The sequence below is a fragment of the Enhydra lutris genome, unplaced genomic scaffold (genome assembly GCF_002288905.1).
Source record: "Enhydra lutris kenyoni isolate GAN:26980312 unplaced genomic scaffold, ASM228890v2 scaffoldscaffold19, whole genome shotgun sequence".
In the NCBI taxonomy this organism is placed as follows: domain Eukaryota; kingdom Metazoa; phylum Chordata; class Mammalia; order Carnivora; family Mustelidae; genus Enhydra; species Enhydra lutris.
Window position 1 is genome coordinate 15,705,493 of NW_019154103.1, and position 24,513 is coordinate 15,730,005.

Sequence of the window (24,513 nt, forward strand, 5' to 3'; positions counted from 1 at the left end):
AAGTAACATACTACATGAAGATTTTATACAGTCTGATGTTAGAAGCTCCACCACTCTTCCACACTGGTTACTCTAGCAGGGACATGTCTGGTCTTCTTGAAAGCTTTCTTACATACATTGCCCTTTCCTCCTTCCGCTTGCCTGCTAGCTGGTTTCCTGTATGTCTTTGTAAAACTCACTTGGAAGTCAAGTCTTGCAAGGCGTCTTCTCTGCTTAGTCCCAACCATTTTTCCATGTATTTCTTCAGATCTCCAGCAAAATGATTTTTTTTCCCTTATTATGGCATTCATATGCTCAGAAATGTTGAATGAATGAATGAATCCATGACTGATAAATAGTTGGATGAATGCCAAGATTAATGGAAGGTTTATTGTGCTTCTCAAATATGTTTACTTATATTGGTGTATCTTTTATTTTATTTTTTACTTTTTTTATTTGAGAGAGAGCAAGAGCTCACGAGAGAGCATGAGCAGTGAGAGGGAAAGGAAGAAGCAGATTCCCCACTGAGCAGGAAGCCTAATGCGGGGACTCGATCCCAGGACCCCAGGATCATGACTTGAGCCGGAGGCAGATGTTTAACCAACTGAGCCACCCAGGCACCCTATACTGGTATATCTTAAACTTAAATGACTCTTTACCACCACTATCCCCCTCCACACATACACATACTGGGGCAAAAATAGTAAAGACATTAAGGCCCATTCTGCTGTATTTGCAGTAAACTGATAGTGACCACACTAATACCAGAATGCTCTATCCGTGGTTACCAGTACTTAGCATTTGAATCATCACCATTGTTCAGTCCTAGGCAAATCTGAAAGGACAGGAGTCACTGGGAAATAAATGATCCCTTAAGTTCCTAGAGGATTATTATTAAAAACAGTGAGGCAAAGATTCTTTCATGTTGGAAAAATAAAACAAGACTTCTGTAATTAAAACCAAAAGCTATAGTATAGATGAGAAAAAGCAGTAATCAGCTTAAAATGGGAAAAGCCTGGGTTTCAAATATTTAATTTTCTCTGAACTAAGAAATTGATGCAGACTGTTGTGGGTGTTTTAAGATCAAAATTATTTAGACAGATATATGTAGAATGTTTTGCTATTGTATTTATGGGTTAGAACTAGCTCCGAAACTCATTTCCTTTCTTTATAAACAAATATGGTTGACATTTACTAGAGGCACTCTTTCTTCCCTACCACATAGAGTCGTGATCTATGTAGCAAGCATAACAAAAATCACTATTAAAGATCTATTTTTTAAATTTCCCTACTACCATTCTCGGTCATGCAGGCCATGATCCAGGCTAACTTAGAAAACACTTTGGAAAGAAGGTAGAATTTTTCCCTTCCTATGAATTCTATAATCACTTCTCGTGATTGGATTCACCAGTATTTTAATGTTGCAGAGGATGTGGTATTGTTTGTTTTCTATGAAGTATATTTCAGAGGCTGCCTTTATCTTTGGGGACACCATGGATCAAAGTTTGATCCTTAACTTTGCAGACTCAAAAACTTGAATTTGACAAGGTTCCAAAGCTGTTTCATTACTCAAGTATTTATGATGTATTAATTTACAATGAGATTTATGTATGGCTGGGGAAATGGCCCAGTTGTCTGTAGAAAGTAAATTCATTAAGTTTTTTTTTTTAAAGATTTTTATTTAAGAGAGAGAGAGAGAGCGGGGGCAGGTGGGGGAAAGGGGCAGAAGCAGAGGAAGAAGAAGACTCCCCACTGAGCAGGGAGCCCAATGTGGGGTTCGATCCTAGGACCCCAAGATCATGACCTGAGCCGAAGGCAGACACTTAACCAACTGAGCCACCCAGGTAACCCAGTAAATTCATAAATTTAACTTTCTTTGTGATAAGCCCCTAGAGGAGACAAAATATCTGCAACTATGTTGTGTTCTGCACCTATTTAAAAAATCAAACTCTAATTCTAGAAAGACTCGTATAATCCAGTCTGCAGCCTTGATTTTGCAGACAAGAAACTGGGACCCTGGATTTTCACAGCTATTTAATGACAGAGCTGAGACTAGAATCCTAGACTACCAGACAGAGATCTGTGTACTTCTCACAACCCCTGCTGCCTCCCTGAATTTGGAGTGGGATGGATAGTCAGAAATTGAAACTTAATTTGGTCCAGGGGCACTTGACTGGCTCAGTTGATAAAGCATGCAGCTTCTGGTCTTGGGGCTATAAATTCAGTCCCCACACTGGGGATTACTTGAAAAAATAAAGTTTTAGGATCAAGCCATGATCTCAGGGTCCAGGGATTGAGCCCTGAGTCAGGCTCCTTGCTCAGAGGGTTGCCTGCTTCTCCCTCTTCCTGCCACTCCTCCTGTTCATGCTCTCTCTCTCTCTCTCTCTGACAAACAAATAAGTAAATCTTTAAAAACTGATTTTTTTGGTAAAAAGATTACCTTTCCTTTTTTTTGTGCTGATTTTTGCATCTTCTATTTCTATGAATCCCACTAACTTTTTCTGATTTGCTACTACAATAAATGAGTTTGTTTATTATTATTTTTTTAAGCAACCTCTATGCCCAAAAGGGGTTGAATTCATGTCCCAAGATCAAAAGTTGCATGTTCCACCAACAGAGTCAGCCAGGCACCTCAAAATGAGTTATGTTTTTAATATAGTACTTATTTCATCAGCTTTTTGTACAGAGGTTAACCCCATCATACACCTTATTAAAGATACATACTTACTGTCAGTTCAGCAGTAAATGGTATTCTGAGGCCAGATTCCAATGTGTGTGTATATAGTGGAGTTTCCCATACCACCAAGAAGCAATTCTCAGGACACCAGCTGGGGGCCTTGCCACTGAGCTCAATTCTAGCACTATCTGCTGGAGATAATATCAGGTTCCACAAGTTAAAGGTTCAGTCCTACAAGATTGCGCCCCTCCCCCAACACCAGTGCCAACGTTAGTCCTAAGCCCAGGTGGTGACCTGTACTGTGAGCGACTGGCTATATATCAGAGGTTCCTGAGACCCCCTTCCTTAGATTCAGTTAATTTGCTAGAGCAGCTCACGGAACTCAGAAAAACATTTACTTACTAGATGACTGGTTTATTATAAAAGACTATAACTCAGGAACAGCCCGACAGACGAGATGCACTGGGAAGGGCAGGGGAGAGGACACAGAGCTTCTTGCTCTCTCCAGGCACTACACTCTCCCCAAATCTCCATGTGTCCAGCCACTTAGAAACTCTCCAAACCTCATCCTTGCAGAGTTTTTATGAAGGGTTCATTGCATACACATGATTGATTAAATCATTGGCTATTGGAGATTACTTCAATTTTCGGCCTCTCACATGCCCCAGAGGACAGGGGTTAGACTGGAAATTCTGAAACTGAAAGTTGAACTGTGTAATCACATGGTTGGATCCACTGGCAACTGGTCCCTTTCCTTAAGTACTTTCCCAAGGTTGCCTCATTAACATAACAAAAGACACCTTTCTTGCTCTCTTCACTAAAGGGAATTCCAAGGGTTTTAGGAGTTTCGGGTCAGAAACTAGATGGAAAACCAAATCTGTACGTCTTATTATAAATCACAATATCACAGGCAGTTACTCTGCTTGTAGGACAGAAAGGGTGCCCCTTTCCTAAAATGTAGCAACTATGAAAAAAGAAAGGTAAATGCTCACTGTGCCACCGACTTCAACTTTGTATATTAAAGATTTAATAAAATGAAGAAGATCCAACTACCAATATCTCAAGCCTACTAATTTCACACATAGACATAAAATACGTAGGAAAGAGGACTCAGTATATAAACTATAGAGATAAGTGCCCATAATTATTCAGGAGAAAAAGTAAGCAAGCATACAGAAACTGCTGTAGCCTACAAAATGTATCTTAAAGGAGTGACCTGCCATTTCTGGGTCCAGACTTTGTAGCTATTGACAAATCATATAAAGGATCACAATCATCCTTTTGCCACCGTGGCAGAATATACAGGTTCACTGTTTTTCACCAATAACATGTAAATTAATATTACTAGATTGTTTTTCTTAACTGTATAAACATTCTCTTGTACAAATCTAGAATGTTTCCTTATATTTTAAGATGATTTTTTTCAAAAAATATATGATGTTGTTTCTTTATCTTATAAATCCTACATTTTGTTTTTGTTTTTGTTTTTAAAGATTTTATTTATTTATTTGACAGACAGAGATCACAAGTAGGCAGAGAGGCAGGTAGAGAGAGAGAAGGGAGGAAGCATCCTCCCTGCTGAGCAGAGAGCCCGACGCAAAGCTCGATCCCAAGACCCTGGGACCACAAAAATTATAACCTTGGTTAGAATGATGTTGTAAAATATGCATTCTCTTTTAAAGGTGGTAAAATTTAAAGGGAAATTACAAACCACTATGTGCAAAACTACATAAAGGAAACCGAAATTTAAGGTTTAGGGTTTAGTTCCTTAATTTTAGCAAATTTTCTTTTTAGATATAGGTATTGACTAATATGCTTAAATTAAAACTATTTTTAAACCAATAAAATATTAAAATGTGTCATGGCTTGTACATATACTTCTAAAAGCTTTAAACACACATATAGTATTCAGCTTTTATTGTCTTTCCCATAACATGCCTTTTATCCCCTTCCACTATCAGTGGTGGTTGTTCCAATTTAGCGATAAAAATTTGTGATTACATACCCTCATACACTTAATTACATGGGATGAGTCAGGGAGCAGCTGCCAAAGAGAGCACCCCAATATAAGTCTCCCAGAATCTCTGTGTTGAGGAAATGGCTTAGATGGTACAATTTTACCCATTCCTTAGATAAGAGTAAGCTCTTAAAGTGTAGAAGCTGTGCATAAAGGTATCCTTATTTTTCTAGGCCCCAGGGTTTTTTGGACTTCATATATTCACTTATCCACTCAACATATATTTAGGAAGAACTTGCCCTTTGTAAGGTGCTGTACTGGGCTCATGGCAGTGAAGAAATCCCATTGTCTTGCTTTCGAAAGTTTACAGGCCACAGTGTGACGTAGGAAATCAGCTGGAAAACCGGCAGGACAGAGCGTAACAAGTGCCATAAAGCAGTTGCACAAGGTGCAGGGATAGTGTTGGGTTACCCAGTGGACTGGTGGGACGATCAAAGAAGAAGCTCAGTGTCCTGGAGGGAGCCGGTACTTCACTGATGAGGAGAGCTAGCCAGGCTAGGGAGAAGAGCAGCAGAGGGAAAAAGAAGGCAAACCTGAGAGAAAGCACAGCACATTTGGAGGAACTGAAAGTGCCTGGTGGTTCAGTGTAACTGGAGTGTGGAGTCTCAGGCAGGGAGTGGTGACAGGCAAGGCTCAGAACAGAAGGCTTTAGCAGCCAAGTTACGAAATCATATGCTCTACCCTGAAGGTTTTGGGAACCACTGAAGTATTAACACCTCCCCCCTTCCCATTTTGTGAAATGATTCAATAAAGAAATAGGTCGTAACAGTGAAGAAATTGATACCCATGCCTTAAGAAAGATAGTTAAGAATTGTGTTTATAATCACATGGAAGGCAGAACAGCACCTTGGTTTGTATTCTTTACCAGTTCTGGGAAAGAAGTGGTTCTTAGCCATGTAAGATATTCAACCATGAAGATCCTCCCTGGCCTTACAATGCTACATTATTTCTCTGAACACGACCTTGTGGTGGGCCACCTCAGAAGGTAGGAATGTACTATACAAAGAAATAAATCAAACAGGTTAAGGATGAGACTAACTTTGGGAAAATTCTTCTGACAATAAAATAGTATCACCTTATCTTTAAAAGCAGATTTACAGCTTAAAAATATATTTTTTATATTTATTTTATTTGAGCTTCATAATAATCCACTGAGGTAACTGATATTGATATTCCCATTTTTTTTTTTTAATTTATTTGACAGACAGATCACGAGTAGGCAGAGAGGCAGGCAGAGAGAGAGGAGGAGGCAGGCTCCCTGCTGAGCAGAGAGCCCGATGCGGGACTCTATCCCAGGACCCCGAGATCATGACCCGAGCCGAAGGCAGAGGCTTTAACCACTGAGCCACCCAGGCGCCCTTGATATTCCCATTTTACAGATGAAAAACTAAGGTTCATATAAATAAAGTGTAGCTCAATGTAACAGTATTTAACAAGTAGCGCAGCTACCTATTATACTAATTAGTATATAATTATATTACTGTTACTTATTGGAGATTCAATCCCAAGATATATGACTTAAACCTCATTCTTTTCTTTTCTTTTTTAAGATTGTATTTATTTAGGGGCCCCTGGGTGGCTCAGTCGTTAAGCATCTGCCTTAGGCTTGGGTCATGATCCCAGCGTCCTGGGACTGAGCCCCGCATCAAGCTCCCTGCTCAACAGGAAAGCTGTTTCTCCCTCTACTACTCCCCCCCACCCCTGCCGTGCTTGTATTCACTCTCCTGCTGTGTGTGTGTCTCTTTCAAGTAAATAAGTAAAATCTTAAAAAAAGGGGGGGGAGGCGGGGATTTTATTTATTTGAGAGCGAGAGAGTGCTCGTGCTCACATGGGCACATGTGTGGGGGAAGAGGTAGAGAGATGGGGAGAGAGAGAATCTGCTCTCTGCTGAGCATGGAGCCTCATCCTACAACCCTGAGATTACAATCTGAACCAAGATCAGGAGTTGGAGGCTTAATCACCTGAGCCACCTAGGTTCTCCTAAATCCCTAGAAGAGACTGCTCATATTTAGTAAAGAAAATTAGATTTAGGAAAATACCAAAATCCTTGTTTAAATTTTTTTTTTTTGTTTTTAAATTATCAATCACAAGAATTGAACACTCTACTTTCTTAAAGAGTAGAAGACAACAAATATCCTTGGGACTCCAAATATAAAAGAATATATAATACCTGTTTGCTAATTTTTGTGTTTGTTTTGGTCTAAGAAAAAGAAATACTCTATTTAAAATGTTCTTTTTTTTTTTTTTAAGATTTTATTTATTTATTTGACAGAGATCACAAGTAGGCAGAGAAGCAGGCAGAGTGAGGAGGAAGCAGGCTCCCTGACGAGCAGAGTGCCGACCCCAGGATACTGGGATCATGACCTGAGCCGAAGGCAGAGGCTTTAACCCACTGAGCCACCCAGGCGCCCCTAAAATGTTCTTTTCTAAAAAATAAAAGGAAAATAATTTATTGACTTGAGGTCAATAAAAAGTGCTTCAAGAGAATCACTACTAGAAAATTTATCTTTTATTACTAGTATAATATGTATAAATTTTGTGTTCTGAAGAATTGGCTATGGGACAAATATGAAACAAAATCTTTTTTTCCCTTTGAGTTTCCTCACAAGAGAGTTAATACATGCCCAGATATGAAACTTAGCCAGTATTGCGAAGTTGAAAAATTCTGTTGAGAAAGAAGTTGGAGAGTGTGGACCTTCATCGTGGCAAGCATTTTAGGACACAGGACTTAATTTTATTTACACACCTCATATTTTAAACTCGAGTCTAAGTTTTTTGAAGCAGGTACTACATCTTTTGCATGATTTATAGGAATCACAGAATTCCCCCATGCATTAGACAGTCAAAAAAGCATGCTATACAATGTTATTGTATTGAAGAAAGATAAAATGTTTGGAAGAGCATCCCCAGCTTTCAATAAGGCCAGTCACTGGAACCATCTTCCACTTGACTTCTTTCCTCCTGAGGCAGTCATCTGAGATGCAGGGAGCTCCAAACATTGAACCGTGTGAGTGGACGTGAAGTACTCGTGGCGAAAGTACTGAGCCTGTGTTCACCGCCTGCACGGAAACCTACAAGGCACTGCTAGGTGACCACTCACTTCTTCCATATTAACTCAGTAAATGAACCAAAGATGTTCAACAGAGTTTAAATCATAGACTATCTTCATTTCAAGAAGGCTGGTTGGAATCTGGGTTTTTGTTAGGGTATACCCAATAGCTCTTGTGTGTCACACAGGATAGCTTTCACAATGCTGGGCTGGGCTGAGCCCTAGGGAACCCTACTAAACTGCCTTGTAATGCACAGTCATTGACACTTGAGTGAAAGAGGGTGAGTGAAAGAGGGTGATGTTAATACAAATGCTGAAACAACAGGCTAAACCAAGAATCCCAAGCAAACCGGCATTGTCCCAGCAAATCAAGATCTGAGGTTACCCTAGCAATTGCCCAACTATAAATCCAATGTTCAGCTCTTTTTCCAAAAAAGTGCTTACATATGAAAACGTATCCTTACCTAATTAACGGGTTGGAGAAAATAAACCCTCTCTAGAAACTGTAGTTTTAAGAAAGTTCATATCCAAGATAAAGTGGTTATTTATGAAATTTGGTGTAATTCTAAGATTTGGTGTAAATTTTGGAGGTTTTTTGGCTTCTGTGGTTTTTTCTTTCTTTTTTTTTTTTCTCCTCTGCAATAAATATTAACAATGAATAGGGCTCCTTTGTATTTTTGCCTTTTAAAATTAAAATATCCTTAGATTTCTTTTTTTTAGAGTTTTGTTAGTAAATTAAGTATTTCAGGGAACATTCCCAGAGAAATTTTAGTGTCCTTGTTTCTCTGATTAGAAAATTACAACAGGGGCGCTTGGGTGGCTCAGTGGGTTAAGCCTCTGCCTTCGGCTCAGGTCTTGATCCCAGGGTCCTGGGATTGAGCCCCACATCAGGCTCTCTGCCTAGCAGGGAGCCTGCTTCTCCCTCTCTATCTGCCTGCCTCTCTGCCTACGTCTGCCTACTTGTGATTTCTCTCTCTGTCAAAATAAATAAATAAATAATCTTAAAAAAAAAGAAAGAAAGAAAGAAAATTACAATAGAGGAGCACCTAGGTAGCTCAGTTAGTTAAGCTTTTGACTCTTGATCTCACCTCAGGTCTTGATCTCAGGGTTGTGATTTCAATCCCCACATTGGGCTCCCACGGAGCCTACTTTAAAACAAAAAATAATTTACTAACAAAAATATATTACATGATTTGTCCCTACTAAGTAGCTCATTAATCAGCAGAAAAGAGTATTTGAAAATAATAAGAGAAAATTTGACAATATATATTCTGGTTCTTAATATCTGGAACTACTATTGATTTCTGTTTAGATGCTCTGTAATCTTAAATCTATGAATACAAAGATTTCCAGAAGTGTGACACCCCAAAGAATTTTTATATGTTGGTGAGATATCCCAGAGTTTGCCAGTTTTGCCAATTATAATGAGAAACCTATTCCTACCTCCTTAGGGCATGATTTATACCTGTGTGTTTCAGGAAAGGAAAACATAGGATGTTGAGTTCCACATTTCTATAGAAGTCTTCACAAACTATGTCATTATTTTGAAATTGACTCACCTGAGTATGTTTCTAAAACAAGGCCATTTAGATCATCTTTGATGTTTGATTAACCACGTTGTGATGAAGAATTTCTTGAAAGTTTACTAGAGTGTTTCTTCTCCTTTTTTTAAAAAAAAAAAGATGTATTTATTTATTTATTTATTTATTTGACAGACAGAGATTACAAGTAGGCAGAGAGGCAGGCAGAGAGAGGAGGAAGCAGGCTCCTCGCTGAGCAGAGAACCTGCTGTGGGACTTGATCTCAAGATCCTGGGACCATGACCTGAACTAAAGGCAGAGGCTTTAACCCACTGATGTAACAACTAGGAGCCTCTGAAGCCCAGCCACCTTTGAAGGGTCCCACTCACCAACCCCCGATGCCTGGGCTTCAACTGAGCCTCTCCCTGCAGCCACTAGGCAGCCTTATTTATTTATTTATTTATTTAATTTTTTAATTTTTTAATAAACATATAATGTATTATTAGCCCCAGGGGTACAGGTCTGTGAATCGCCAGGTTTACACACTTCACAGCACTCACCATAGCACATACCCCCCCAATGTCCATAACCCAACCACCCTCTCCCTAACCCCCTCCTCCCTGGTCACCCTCAGTTTGTTTTGTGACAGTAAGAGTCTCTTATGGTTTGTCTCCCTCCCGATCCCATCTTGTTTCATTTACTCTTCTCCTACCCCCTTAACCCTGCACGTTGCATCTCCTCTCCCTCATATCAGGGAAATCATATGATAGTTGTCTTTCTCCTATTGACTTATTTCGCTAAGCATGATACCCTCTAGTTCCATCCACGTCGTCGCAAATGGCAAGATTTCATTTCTTTTGATGGCTGCATAGTATTCCATTGTGTATATATACCACATCTTCTTTATCCATTCATCTGTTGATGGACATCTAGGTTCTTTCCATAGTTTGGCTATTGTGGACATTGCTACTATCTTTATTGCTACTAGCTTTTTAAACGCCCCAGAACCCTAGCCCAAGCTGTGGACCAAATGGAAAAAAGGTATTTGTAGCAAAAATAAAAATGAAAATAAAAAGATAATATAAAATATTTAGAAGCCCAGCAGTTACATGTCCAGCTGACTGTCTGCTCTCAGCAACTTGTGAGACAGGAATAAGTCAGGAACGCAAAAATGGGGCATCACCAGAAGGGATCTTGCTGTGGAGGAAGATGTTGACAAGAAGTCACACACACATTAATCCATCACTGTAGAAAATGTCAAGTATTTAACATGCATTCAGTATCCTCACATGGAACACCTGATTCAGTTTGCATCATGAATGAAGTGATTCCCTCACCCCAGGGTACCTTTTTCTGGACAGCACTGTGTATTATATATTTCAGTCTATTCTCACTACTCTCAGATTTTGTCATTGTGTTTTTGACCATGTGGACTACCTCATTCTTCTGGAAAGGAATCTTCTTTGGGTTCCCTTGGTATAGTTAGTCGTGGCTGTCCCCCCTCTCTGACCTGCCTGACCGGTCAGTTGTTCCTTGTTTATTCCACTGGTTCCTCTTCCTGTTCATGTCCTCCAGCTGTTTTTAATCCTGAGCACTCAGACTTTTTCTCTTCATCGTGTCTTCCTTAAAATAATTATGTAAGCATGTGGCTTCTGTTTTTACCATTGCACAGCCATTTCCACACTTAGCCTCTAACCTTGCCTTCTCTCCTGGTCTCCAGTCTAGTACTTAAAATAACCTTACATGTTTTCACTTCTTTATGTATCATCTTTAATTTCATTTCCACAGGAAAGTGATTCCTTCTCCTATTTTTATTGACACGTGGTCATCCAGTTTTCCCCTTTTCATCAGCATCAACACTATTCTTTGGTCACTTATCACTGTCCAAACAACTGAGCTTCATCTGTAGAGTGATTAACAGATCACAGAATGCTAGATTTTTTTTTTTTTTTAAGATTTTATTCATTTGACAGAGAGAGAGAGAGATCACAAGTAGGCAGAGAGGCAGGCAGAGAGAGAGAGGGAAGCAGGCTCCCGGCTGAGCAGAGAGCCCGATGCGGGGCTCAATCCCAGGACCCTGAGATCATGACCCGAGCCGAAGGCAGAGGCTTTAACCCACTGAGCCACCCAGGCGCCCCAGAATGCTAGATTTTTAAGGCGTGGTTTTCAAAAAGGCATCTTAAAGGACGTTGACAGGAACTATGGTTAAATGTACTAGCGGAGGTAAGAATGGTTTTTGCGTTTACAAATATTGGGGGAAAATAGGAGAATAATATTTTGTGACATGTGAAAATTGTATGAAATTAAAATTTCAGGATAGTTCAACAAAGACCATTGTGTTCTGCTAAATCTAAAATATCTACGATGTGACTCTTTGCAGAAAAAGTTTGCTGACCCTTGGTTTAGAAGATTAGTGTTTAATGTATTAAAACAACAAATTCAAAACTCTGGTTTGTCCTCAACCTTTTAAAAAACAAGATGGTTGTGGTGCCTGGGTGACTCAATCAGTTAAGCGTCTGCCTTCAGCTCAAGTTGTGACCTCAGGGTCCTGGGATCGAGCCCCGCGTTGGGCTCCCTGCTCAGCAAGGAGTTTGCTTCTCCCTCTCTTTGCTCATGCTCTCTCTGTGTGTCTCTCCAATAAATAAATAAAATCTTTGAAAAAAAGTTTATACACCTATGAAACCACAATAATTTCCATCACCCCAAAAGATTCTCAGACTCCCCTGTAGAACATCTCTCCCTCTGCTCCCAGAACAGGGCAACCACTGGTCTGTTTTATTGTCTCTGTATATGAATTTGTGTGTTCTAGAATTTTGTGTCAATAGATTCATACAGTAAGTGCTCTTTTGTGTCTGGTGTTTCTTATCCAGCATATTGATTTTGGGATTCAACAATGTTATGTAGATCAGTAGTTTGGTTCTTTTTGTTGTATGGGGTTTTTTCCAGCTTTTTTGAGATATAATTGACAGATAAAATGTAAGATATTGCAAATGTATATCATGGTGATTTGTACACGTATCCACATCAGCAGTGGGCCAGTTTGTCTCATGGCCATAGTTTGCCGGACACCTTGTAAACTTTTTACTGTTAGACAAAACTAAAAGCAAACTTTCGAATAATCTTTTCTGGATGGAAAAACCAACCAGAAAATATGAAGACAATTTAACCATTTTGTTACTGTTGCTGTTACTACTATTATTAATACTAGTTCAGTGTACAAACTTTGGGTATTTCCAGTGCCTGTGGCAGAGGTTTCTCAGAATAAACCAAACATGGTTTCAAATTATGTTTTTAAGAAGTACTTAAGATATAACAAGATTTAAATAAATAATCATGGTACAGTTTGGTATTTTTATAATTTTAATTTAAAAAATATGTTTCACATTCGAAGCTTATTCCAACTTGATTCTCTTCACCATTTCTTATTAAAACCAGAAAAAAATATTCTCGGATTCCAAACCTCTTCTACTTAGTTCCATCTCACTGCTATTATGACCACCTCCACCCTTTTCTGTCCCTCAATTCTACCTCCCAATTCAATTTATATTTCTGAAATTTTTCTAATCTAGGGAGTCTGAAAGCAAGGGGTTGGTGGGGTCAGGGATTTATGTTCTTATAACATTAAAAAAATACATATACACAATGTAATTTTCAGTTCCTTCTGTCTTGGCAGAAATAGTCTGGCTACTGATAAGTAATATCATGACTGATTAGTGTTCCATGCTTGGAAACTTAACAGAAGCATGATGAAAAATGAGAGTCTCAGAGATGAACCTTTCTCTGTAGACCTCTACAGAATGTTCAAGAGAAAAGACTAAAGAAACAGGGGTCATATCTGGAGATGAAACTGCTGACTCATGACCTAATAATTGTTGTTTGTTTCAAGAATATTTATCACAAAGAAGACTGACCAAATGTTTCTTGTGTCCATAAGTGACATGCAGGAAAACATGTCCTTAAATTGCGATAGAAATTTTGTATGAAAAAAAAAAATCTTCTCTATATTCAGATATGGATGAGAAAAAACAAAATTGTTATTTCTAGTGATTACAAAATTTAGAACAAACATCTTTTTAAGCCCAAATCTTAAAAGTAAAGGCCTCCTAGTCCATTATTTTAGTCCTAGATGTGTGTGAAGTCAGCACACTAAGCCAACGAAACTCTATTGACTCTAGTAATTCTGAATAGTGACCCTTAAAATAGTAAGAAATTTTAGAAGAACTTGATATACCCATGGTGAACACTAGGTAGTTGCCTATCCTATCCAAATAATTTGTAAAAAAAAAAAAAAAAAAAAAAAAAACCATTCGGGTAATAAATAGATTTCTATTTCAATTGTGCTGACTAACCAACAGCCATCAAGATAAACTCTCTTGCTTCCTCTCTCTGGTATATTTAATACACACATTAGATTGTGGATTCTTATTATAAATAAGAACATCAGGGGCGCCTGGGTGGCTCAGTGGATTAAAGCCTCTGACTTCGGCTCAGGTCATGGTCTCAGGGTCCTGGGATCGAGCCCCGCATCAGGCTCTCTGCTCAGTGGGGAGCCTGCTTCCTCCTCTCTCCCTGCCTGCCTCTCTGACTACTTGTAATCTCTATCAAATAAATAAATAAAATCTTTAAAAAGTAAATAAATAAGAACATCAACAAAAGCAACTAAAACTGAAAGCTAAGAAGAGTTAAGAAGCAAAGAATGATGAAATTCCTACTTACCTCACACCTGAAGAAAATGTACAAATGCACAAACACTGGATTTACCTTTTCAGTTTTGTCATTGGCATGAGATCCATCGTCTTTGCTGCTAAGTCATTGGTGATACAAAACAGCAGTAGGTCAGCAGCCCAAGAGCATGCGAAGCCAGAAACAAGAGATCATGGAGATTTCTCAGGGTTATCTGCCAAGGGAAGAGTAAAAGCAGAAACCTGTGAAGCTCTTTTGAGAAGGAGCCACAAGAAGTGGAAGCGGCAGTATATAAACCCAGCCCCAGCAGAGAAGCCAGATGACAGCCGGGAAGTTACCTGAGGGGTCAGCGCCAAACAAGCCTACCACCAGAGGGGCACCAACCAAGAAAAACGGAGACCAGCCAGAAGTGGATGGTTGGTTCTCTCATGAGAGAGTCTTGGCAGTGGAACATGTGAAATGAAAAGACCAAACCAAAACAAAATTTATTGAGCAACTACTGGACTACCTAACTATGGTGACAGAAATAGCTAAAAGCAACACATGCCTCAGACCCACATCTGTCCCTAACCCCCATCCAACTCTCTCCCACTGCTGAAATGTAAAAACCTTAATATCTTATTTCACAAACATTTCTTAAGCTCCTCTTGTGTGCCAGGATCAACGTTACAAATTTAAAAGTAAAACAGTGAACTGGACATGGTTTCTTGCTTTCTAGGATGGTACATCATAATGGTACAGCATAAAAAAGATACCCTTTTTTAATCCCAAATTTGTGGATTTTTTTGAGCTGAAAAAGAAATGAATTTTTAATGAAGACTTCATTTCTCTATTTCCCTTATCCTCCATTGTTTTGTGCATTTTTCTTTTTTTTTTTTTTTGTAAAGATTTTATTTATTTGACAGACAGACATCACAAGTAGGCAGAGAGGCAGGCAGAGGGGGAGGGGGACAGGCTCCCTGCTGAGCAGAGTGCCATTGAGGGCTGATCCCTGGACCCTGGGATCATGACCTGAGCCTAAGGAAGGCAGAGGCTATAACACCCAGGCGCCCTGGTTTTGTGCACTTTCTTAAACTATCTAAAAGATAGGTGGTTTTTTTTTGGGCTGTTTGTATGATTCCACTGCCTATTAACTGCTTTTTTATAACAGAATTAACATTTATCTGGAAATTTTGAAATTGCGCGTTTTCCCTATGACTCCAAAAATATTATCTCTATTATTTTAATATCTTTTTGTTTCAAAGTTTTAAAAATATGGAAAAGAAAAGAAAAGAAGTGGTCCACATGTCCATGTTCCCATATTCCCATAATCCATAGTTATTTAATATATAGACAGATGTGCTTATAGTTCACAAAAAATCACTACTTGGAAAAAAAGATAAATATTTATTATAAAGAATTGAAACAAAGAATAAAAGTATAAAGATTAAAAAAAATTTTTTTTAAGTAATCTCTACACCCAGTGTGGGTCCCAAACTCATGACCCCAAGTGTAAGAGTCACATGTTCTACTGACTGACCCAGCCAGGCACCTCAAGGTTAAAAACTTTTAAAATCACTTCAAACTTCACCTATAATCCTCATTAATGTTAGGTGACCATAATCGAAACAATGAAGGCCAGGAATTTTCCAAATTCAACAGCAAAAATCACAGATCCAAAAAGCTTAGAGAATACTTGTCAAAGAAGATTATACCTATGTATATCATAGTGAGACTCTTGAAAATCTGAATAGAAAATCATGGGGGCACCATGGGGGAGTGAAGGGAACATTGCATACACAAAGATAATGATAAAAAATTGATAATATTCTCATCAGAAATTCTGGAAACCAGAAGACAATATAATGATATCTTGGGGCACCTGGCTGGCTCAGAAGAGCATGTGACTGTTTATCTAGGTGTTGTGAGTTTCAACACATGTGTGTGTAGAGATTACTTAAAAATAAAATCTTAAAAAAAAAAAGACAATGTAATATATTTAAAGTCCCCAGACAAACAAACAAACAGAAAATTTGTTAACCTAGAATTCTGTATCTGGTGAAAATATCTTTCTAAAATGAAGATGGAATAAAGACATTTTCAAGCAGATGAAAGTTGAAAGAATTTACTTCTAACAAATCTGAACTACAAGAAATGCTAAAAAGAAGTTCTTCAGGCTGAAGGGAAAGGGGAGTGACATGAGAAAAATCCACTCTGTAGAAAGGAATCAAGAGGATCAGAAAGAGCAAATAAAGCATTAAATAAAAAGGATAATTTTTAAAATCACTCCTATTATGTACATATCTATATCATTACATCTTTTTAAATACCATTGGGTGTTTAAAAATAAAAGTAATATTGGGTGCCTGGGTGGCTCAGTTGGTTGGGCAACTGCCTTTGGCTCAGGTCATGATCCTGGAGTCCTGGGATCAAGTCCCACATCAGGCTTCCTGCTCGGTGGGGAGTCTGCTTCTCCTGCTGACCTCTCTCATGTTTTCTCTCTCTCTCTCTCTCTCTCTCAAATAAATAAATAAATCTTTTAAAAAATAATAAAAATAATATTAAGTAAACAGTATTCTAGACACCTTTCTAGGCAAACTAAATATTGGATGTCTAGTGCCAAATAAATATTAAATATGTGACATATTAGAGTTGTTACAATGTACAAAACCTAATTTCAATTTACTTGAATTTGTCACAGGAAAAACTAAAATGGAAGAGAAATAATTTTTGAATTGCAAAAAATTATTCTACACGACAAAAGATATTCTGAGGGCACCTGGCTGGCTCAGTTGGAAGAGCATATGACTCTTAATCTAGGGTTTGTGAGTTCAAGCCCTGCTTTGGGCATAGAGTGTACTTAAAAAAAAAAGAAAGAAAGAAAAGATATTATAAATATATGATAAATACATTAAAAGATTAGAATCACTGTTTTTTATAACATATTTTAATTTTATAATATTGATTGACTGTATGCTATAAAAGATGGTAGAATCATCAATACTCAGATCTCCCATCTCCTCTCTCCCAAACTTAGGAATTTTTTTAGTTGGTATTATGCTTTTTAAGTTGTCTAGATTTAACCATTTCATTTGACCCTCTGTAATTCTCATAATTTTTTTCAATAATGGTTTTGTATCTACATGCATAGATACATAGGTGCCTCCTTAGCGCAGAAGGCAGCGTGTCAGTCTCATAAATGCATAGATACGGTCTTTTTACATGATTCTTTTGCCATCTTTGTATTGAATTCTGTTTTTTCCTCATACGGGCAACTTATCTCTATATTGGTCATATTTTATTGTCATGTATTTCGGGTTTCCCCTATCAAAGATGATACATGGATGTTGCATTGCCTGCATTTTTTTTTTAATGTTTGATAATGTGAGATGCTATAATGGCTGGGTATGATATTCTTGGACCACTTTTTTCCTCAGAACTTAATAAATATTATTCCATTGTCTTTTAACAAAATAGTCAAGGTAAAAAAGTCTGAAGCCAGATGAAAATTTACCACTTATTAAGAGATTGGCTTTTCTTTTCTACTTGAATATTTTAAAGTTTAAAACTTAGTAAGGCTACAATTTGGTATTAAGGAATCTGTATCAAAATTTCCCCAGTAACATGGTATTATACTTTCAAACTACAGATTCAGTTGTGTTTTTTTCTTTTTCAGGAAACAATTCTTATGTTAACATTATGGGTTTTTTATACATCTTTACTTACATTCATCAGATTCCTTATTTTAAGGATAACGATAAACAATTCTTGAGTATTTTTTTTAACCTGTCAGCTTCTTTAATTCCTTTAATCTCTGTGGTTTTCATATCAATTCACTGGAACTTTATATTATCAAAATCTCTTATTTTCAAATTCTCTGAATCGTGATATGCCTCATCCATAGTTAGTTCCAGCTACCGACAGGACAGTGGTTCAACTTTTGTGGCATACAGTGAGATGTGTGTGTAGTGTCTGTTAAGACCAATTTCTCATTGCCTATAGAACTCTAGCTTTTTATTCCTCAAATGTTTAAGTGCTGGCCCCAGCATACACTTTACATTTTAGTATCTAAACTGATTTAATTTTTTGTGTTTTAATGGCAGGCTAGGCATTATCACCTCCATATTTTTATCCTGTATGGTTGGCTAAAACTCTTCTGCTATTATGACCACCTCCACCCTTCTCTGTCCCTCAGTCCTACCACCCAATTCAATTTATACTTCTGAAATTTTCCTAATCTAGGGAGTCTCAGGATTGCTGAGCGCCATTTTGGGGGTGTATGCGCTAATGCTCCCTGCTGGAGGATGCAGTGTGAAGTCTGTCACACAAGTCCCCATTTACTATGAGTGCAGGATAGCATTCAGAGCATGGAAAAAATATGTAGTGAGCTAACGTTTCACTTTAATTAGAGACAAATGTAAAATTAAAGGAATGGGCCCGAGTATCTGTTAAATGGGTCCATTGAATGCATTTGATATTTGAACCACTTTTTTGTAACCTGAAAGAATTATGGGATGGAGAGGTAGAGACAAAGAGGATTGCATGCAGTTATAGTTTGAATACCTGGATTCTGTCCTCTTCTGAGATCCTTTTACAAGTCCTGAGAATATTAACTGGTCCTGTTTGAAGGCTGTATCATGGTCCTCAGAGAGAGACAGACACTCTCAGGTCAAAGATGAGTTCTCCAAATCAGTGTGAAACCCCAAGACTTCACTTCCTTCAGGGGCAGGCAGCTTAATCAGCTTCGCATTCTACCTAGTTCTCCTCTGCCACCTCTTCTCTGTCAAATCTGTCAAATAACAGTGTTGATTCTTTCCCACCTCACATGAAACTGATAGAAATTATTGAGGGGTGCCTGGGTAGTTTAGTCCGTAAAGCGACTGACAAGTGATTTTGGCTCAGGTCAGAATCTCAGGGTCCTAAGATCAAGCACAGCCTGCACTATAGCTCAGTAAGGAATTTGCTTGAGATTCTTTTTTTTTTTTTTTAAGATTTTATTTATTTATCTGATAGACAGAGATCACAAGTAGGCAGAGAGTCAGGCAGAGAGAGAGAGAGGAGGAAGCAGGCTCCCCGCGGAGCAGAGAGCCCAATGTGGGGCTCAATCCCAGGACCCTGGGATCACAACCAGAGCCGAAGGCAGAGGCTTTAACCCACTGAGCCACCCCTTTGCTTGAGATTCTTTCCCTCTGCTCTTCCTCCTGCTCATGCGCACATGCACTCTTGCTCTCTCTCGCTAATAAATAAATAAATCTTTAAAAAAATTATTGAGATAAACAGCTAAAATCTCCTATACTTATTTTGCTTTTGATGATGTTAAGAGCATTTATTACCTGCTCTAGACATTGTGATCTCATTTATGTCTTAGTGAATGTTTGCTAACAAGTTTAAATTCCTGAATAAAAAAAAAAATTAAAAATTGGCCATAGTGGGTATGGTTCAATCCAGATATAATCTAACTAAAGACTTTGAAAGTATTTTTTAATCTTTGTAGTAGGAGATCCAACAAAATAATCAAAACAGCAGTGCACAGAAAAAATTTCCTTCAGGCAGCCTTCCCTAAGAAGGAATAGGAACAACAGGTAGATTATATAGGTCCTGCTTCTAAAAGTTAACCCATTGTTTTATAAGAGATTGTTGTCTTCATGAACAGCTTGAGAGTAGGAATCAGATGTCTTCTCTTTGCATCTCAGTGTTGGCCATGATCAGAGTGGGTGGTCAGCATATTGGATTGAACACTTGAGACTCCAGATTCTCTCTTAAATTATTTTACGGACCAGCATACAGGGGAAAGCCTGAGATTTAACATGCAGTGTTTGGAAAAGGAATTTGTTTTTACTCTGAGGTCAGAAATCTGCACAGCTGAGTACTTTGGATAATGAAGGTCTTTTCTATATTTGCCCAGCCTGGGCTGGACACGGGCAAATGTCACATAATCTGCATTTAAACATTCTTTTCTTTCCCATTTTAACAATGTTTATGTTTCCTGGGGTACATCTGAAAGATTCCAAGTATTTACTGTATATGTAAATATTCTTTTAAGAAAAAAAAAAAAACACATGTAGTTTTCACATGCAAGTTATTTTCAGCAGGCAGTTCCTTTCCTGCAGCACAAAAGGCTAGATATAAAAACAAACAAGAGAGAATGTGCTGTTTTAACAAATGGGTCCTTAGAGATGGATTTTAAAGCATGGTTTTTGTTTTCTGATCTAGCTTTTACCCTATCACTTTGTAACACTTAGAGAAATCCTGAAATAAATCAGTGACATTCTCACAGTTTTAAGGCTGACAGTTTAATTTTTTTCCTGTTTTGTCTATTGCTGTGGCCAAAGTAATTAGGTCATACCCATGTGAAAAATTACTCGTACAAGAAAAATTTTGGATGTGTATGTGTGTTTTCAGGAAGATTTGTTTCTGCTAATGTTCACATCATCCTTCGCATGTGAAACTAATTCACTTAACCTACATAATCTAAAATATTAATGTTGAGTGTAAAAAAAAATCCTAATTCAAAAGGAAACAAATGTTTCTATTACCTATTTTATGTTGTGGTTAGAATAATTATATTTAAAAATATTTTTAGCAGATTGGGCGCCTGGGTGGCTCAGTGGGTTAAGCCACTGCCTTCGGCTTGAGTCGTGATCTCGGGGTCCTGGGATCGAGTCCCACATCGGGCTCTTTGCTCAATAGGGAGCCTGCTTCCCCCTCTCTCTCTGCTTGCCTCTCTGCCTATTTGTGATCTCTGCCTGTCCAATAAATAAATAAAATCTTTAAAAAATATATATATATATACATATATATTTTAGCAGATAAACCACTGATTTTATATTTTTTTTTAAGATTATTTATTTATTTATTTGACAGACAGAGATCACAAGTAGGCAGAGAGGCAGGCAGAGAGAGAGAGGAGGAAGCAGGCTCCCGGCTGAGCAGAGAGCCCGATGTGGGGCTCGATCCCAGGACTCTGGGATCATGACCTGAGCCGAAGGCAGAGGCTTAACCCACTGAGCCACCCAGGCGCCCCCTAAACCACTGATTTTAAAACATATTTGTTACTTATATAGATTGGATGCCAACTCTGGAAGGGGTCATTCTAACAAAAAGGGAAGAACGACCTAATTTATGGCAGTAATCTAGAAATGGCAACAGCGCTCATATACTAGCATGACCATCTTGCAAACTGTTCTTTAATTTTACATTAAAACTTTGTTGTAATTCTTATGCCTTGAATATTTTCTGGTAGGTTTTTGCTATTTATACCAGCAGATAAAAGTTTCGAGTCCACAAGCATATTATTTGCTTTATTGCTTCCGTACTCCTAGAAATGTCACGAACCGTGGGAGAATACAAACGTCACCAAATGAAGATACTTATTTGTGTCTTATGAAAAATGTTAACATTAACTCCTTTTCCTCTTTAATAAACTGAATGCTTGCTTTCATTTTTGTGGATTAATTTAAGAATTTAATAACTAGGGGTGCCTGGGTGGCTCAGTCGTTAAGCATCTGCCTTCCAGCTCAGGTCATGATCCCAGGGTCCTGGGATTGAGCCCAACATTGGGCTGCCTGCTCAGCAGGAAGCCTGTTTCTCCCTCTCCCACTCCCCCTGCTTGTGTTCCCTCTCTCGCTGTGTCTCTCTCTGTCAAATATAAATAAAATCTTAAAAAAAAAAAAAAGAATTTTAATAACTAAGGAGATTTTTAACTTGCTTCCAAAACTTAAACACCAGGATTAACAGATACAAAAGCCACAATTTAATGTAATTTATTGGGTGAGTATAAAGGTCAAAATTACCAAGACTTATAGAAGCACCATTAGAAGTAGACAGTAGAACCCTTGTAGAAATCATGAAGGACAGCCAGTGTAGGGAACATCTGGAACACAAAAACAAAATTTGAGTTGCTCTCTGACGGAAGCAGAACAATTATCAAGAGTTTGACGGGATTGTGAAAGAATTTAAAGGGCCAGCAGATCTTCAAGAATGCACAAGACAGCTTTGTTGTCTCCTGCAACATTGACTGAGAAGCAAGGCACGCTAAATATTAAGCAATCCACAGAATTCCCCTGAGTCCCTACCCAGTGATTGTATTTTCAAATAAAATAGTGAGCTAGATAAACAAAATCAGAAGGCTCAAATAGTGCTGCCCTTTGTAAGTCTACAGGGTGGTTGGAGCATTAGTACCTCATTTCAACCATTTTGCTATAAAAAAAAAAAAGTGAGATCAATGGGAAAAGAGTAGTTTTTTGGAAGGCAGGAAGTTTTCTTTCTAAAAAGGTACACAGCTAATCAGATATACTTCTGAAGTTCTGTTTTCATGTATTAGTAGGGCTAGATTTCAAAGTCATTTGGATTTTAATCAGGAAAAAAATGATTTTGGGGGCGCCTGGGTGGCTCAGTGGGTTAAGCCTCTGTATCCGGCTCAAGTCATGATCTCAGGGTCCTGGGATGGACCCCGCACATCAGGCTTTCTGCTCAGCAGGGAGCCTGCTTTCCCCTTCTCTCTCTGCCGGCCTCTCTGCCTATTTGTGATCTCTCTCTCTCTCTCTCTCTCTCTGTCAAATAAGTAAATAAAAGCCTTTAAAATAAGAAAAAGAAAAAAATAATATTTTAGTGAGAGGGCCGTTTTCCCAAATAACTTTGAATAACATTTTTGTGACATTCAGAAATTCACAGGGGTCTCAAGCTGGACTTGTAACTTGTTCTGTAATTCCCTGCTTCAGGTGGAATTTGGAGACAGCTTATAGAAAATAGTCTTTGCTTAGAACCACGTTTATTTTTCAGCTGTGGTAGCCAGACTTCCTTTAACAAGCTAGTGTTATTTTCTCTTGCAGGGACTTTATGTTTTTGTGGTTTATTTCATTCTGCACAACCAGACGTGTTGTCCCATGAAGGCCAGCTACACAGTGGAAATGAATGGACAGCCAGGACCCAGCACAGCCTTCTTCACACCAGGGAGTGGCATGCCTCCTGCTGGAGGGGAAATCAGCAAGTCCACCCAGAATCTTATCAGTGCTATGGAGGAGGTACCTGCCCTTGCCCTTGCCCTTGCCCTTGCCCTTGCTCCTGCACTTGCTGACGCTCTCCCCGCCCACCTCCCCAGCGCTCTTCCTCCCCACCCTCCCTTCCCCACTCGCCTCACTGAAGAGTGAAAGTTAAAAGGTACTGTATGACTTTTACAGCCTCTGATCTGTGGTATTTGATTGGCTTACTGTAGTATCGTGCCTGTTATCTAATTCTTTTTCTTCCCTGTCCTGTGAGCTGTACGAACCAGCGGTTTGTACTAGGAAGTCAGTGCAAAATTTGTCACCGCTTTCTTCAGAATCTTCCGAATTTAACACAGCAGTGACTGAATCGGCTTCAGAAATGGTTTTTTTAAAAATACTGTGTTCTTCCTAAAAATACTTCCTCAGCTCTCTTTCTTCACCCATCCCCACTCATTACCTCGATCCCAACAAAAGCTCAGTGAAAAGAAAATAGGTTATAACTCTTTTTGATTTAAATATCCGAAAATATTTTAGGGCAGAAGCTAGAAGAGGGCTTCAGCAGCACTACTAGAAAATCTATCTAGGACGTCCTCTGTGAGATCCACCTCCCATTGTCCTCTGCATCTGTCCTCCTTGTTTTGCTTTCCTGTGTCTAAATCACAGTGCCACCAACCTCTCGGTAATGCTACCTATAGCACTGGGGCCACTGCTCAGATTTTTTAAACTACCTAAAGACATTTGTCCAGGCATAGATGGTATGCAGGTCCCTGACAAGTTCTGTAGCGCCCAAGGTGTGCTTGCTTACCATTCCTTATGTAGTTGGTAGTGCCCTCTCTATTAAAGAGCCACTGGGAGGGATGCCAGGGTAGCCCAGTCTGTTAAGCTTCCGACTCTTGATTTCCACTCAGGTCGTGATCTCGGGGTTGTGAGATCCAGCCCTGCATAGGGCTCCCTGCTGAGCATGGAGCCTGCTTAAGTTTCTATCTCTCCCTTTGCCTCTTCCCCCACCCTCCAAAACAATAAGAAATTTAAAAAAAATAAAGAACCAAGGGCAACAGTATTTGTGTTCACCTCCTGAAAATTGGCAGGAAATCAAAGAGCATCTGCCTAAAAAGGTAATGGTTCATAGATAGGTAAGTAAGTAAATAGGCAGATAGAGAGATAATCTACCCACTCAGTGATATTTTTTGTCCTCCATGTTAATGTAGAAAGGAATTTTATTCATGTCAGGTTAAAATTAAGGTAAGTAAGTGATCACAAGTACAATATTTAAGAATTATAAGAATTTTAGGACCCCTAAATATTTAGAAATCTAATACCATTTCTATATCCTCTAAGTTCTTAAAACAGAATTATTTTCTCATCCTAGTTGATACCAATAGAAATAGAAATGGTTATTTTTAGAACTAGCAATTCAGGAGTGAATCTTAAAAAAAAAAATTTTTTTTTTGTCTTGATTATTTACCCAATCTAGCATCTGTCTAGATCTGAGTTATATGATAGCCATTAGCTATGTGTGGTTATTTAAATTCAAATGAAGTAAGATTTTAAAACATCTGAAGTTCAGTTGATCACTCACCCTGGCCACATTCAGGTGCTCAGTTGCTATTTGTGATCGGTAGCTG

The 24,513-nt window shown here is 38.5% G+C and overlaps 1 protein-coding gene across 1 annotated transcript in view; it reads left to right on the forward strand.

Moving 5' to 3' along the window:
* The window catches only part of LOC111148290 (adhesion G protein-coupled receptor V1), a 507,584-nt gene that overhangs the window by 469,776 nt on the left and 13,295 nt on the right, over positions 1-24,513 (forward strand). Inside the window, exon 88 of the mRNA XM_022504771.1 lies at positions 22,736-22,927. Coding sequence (XP_022360479.1) covers positions 22,736-22,927 — 192 coding nt within the window. The remainder of the gene's footprint in view (positions 1-22,735; positions 22,928-24,513) is intronic.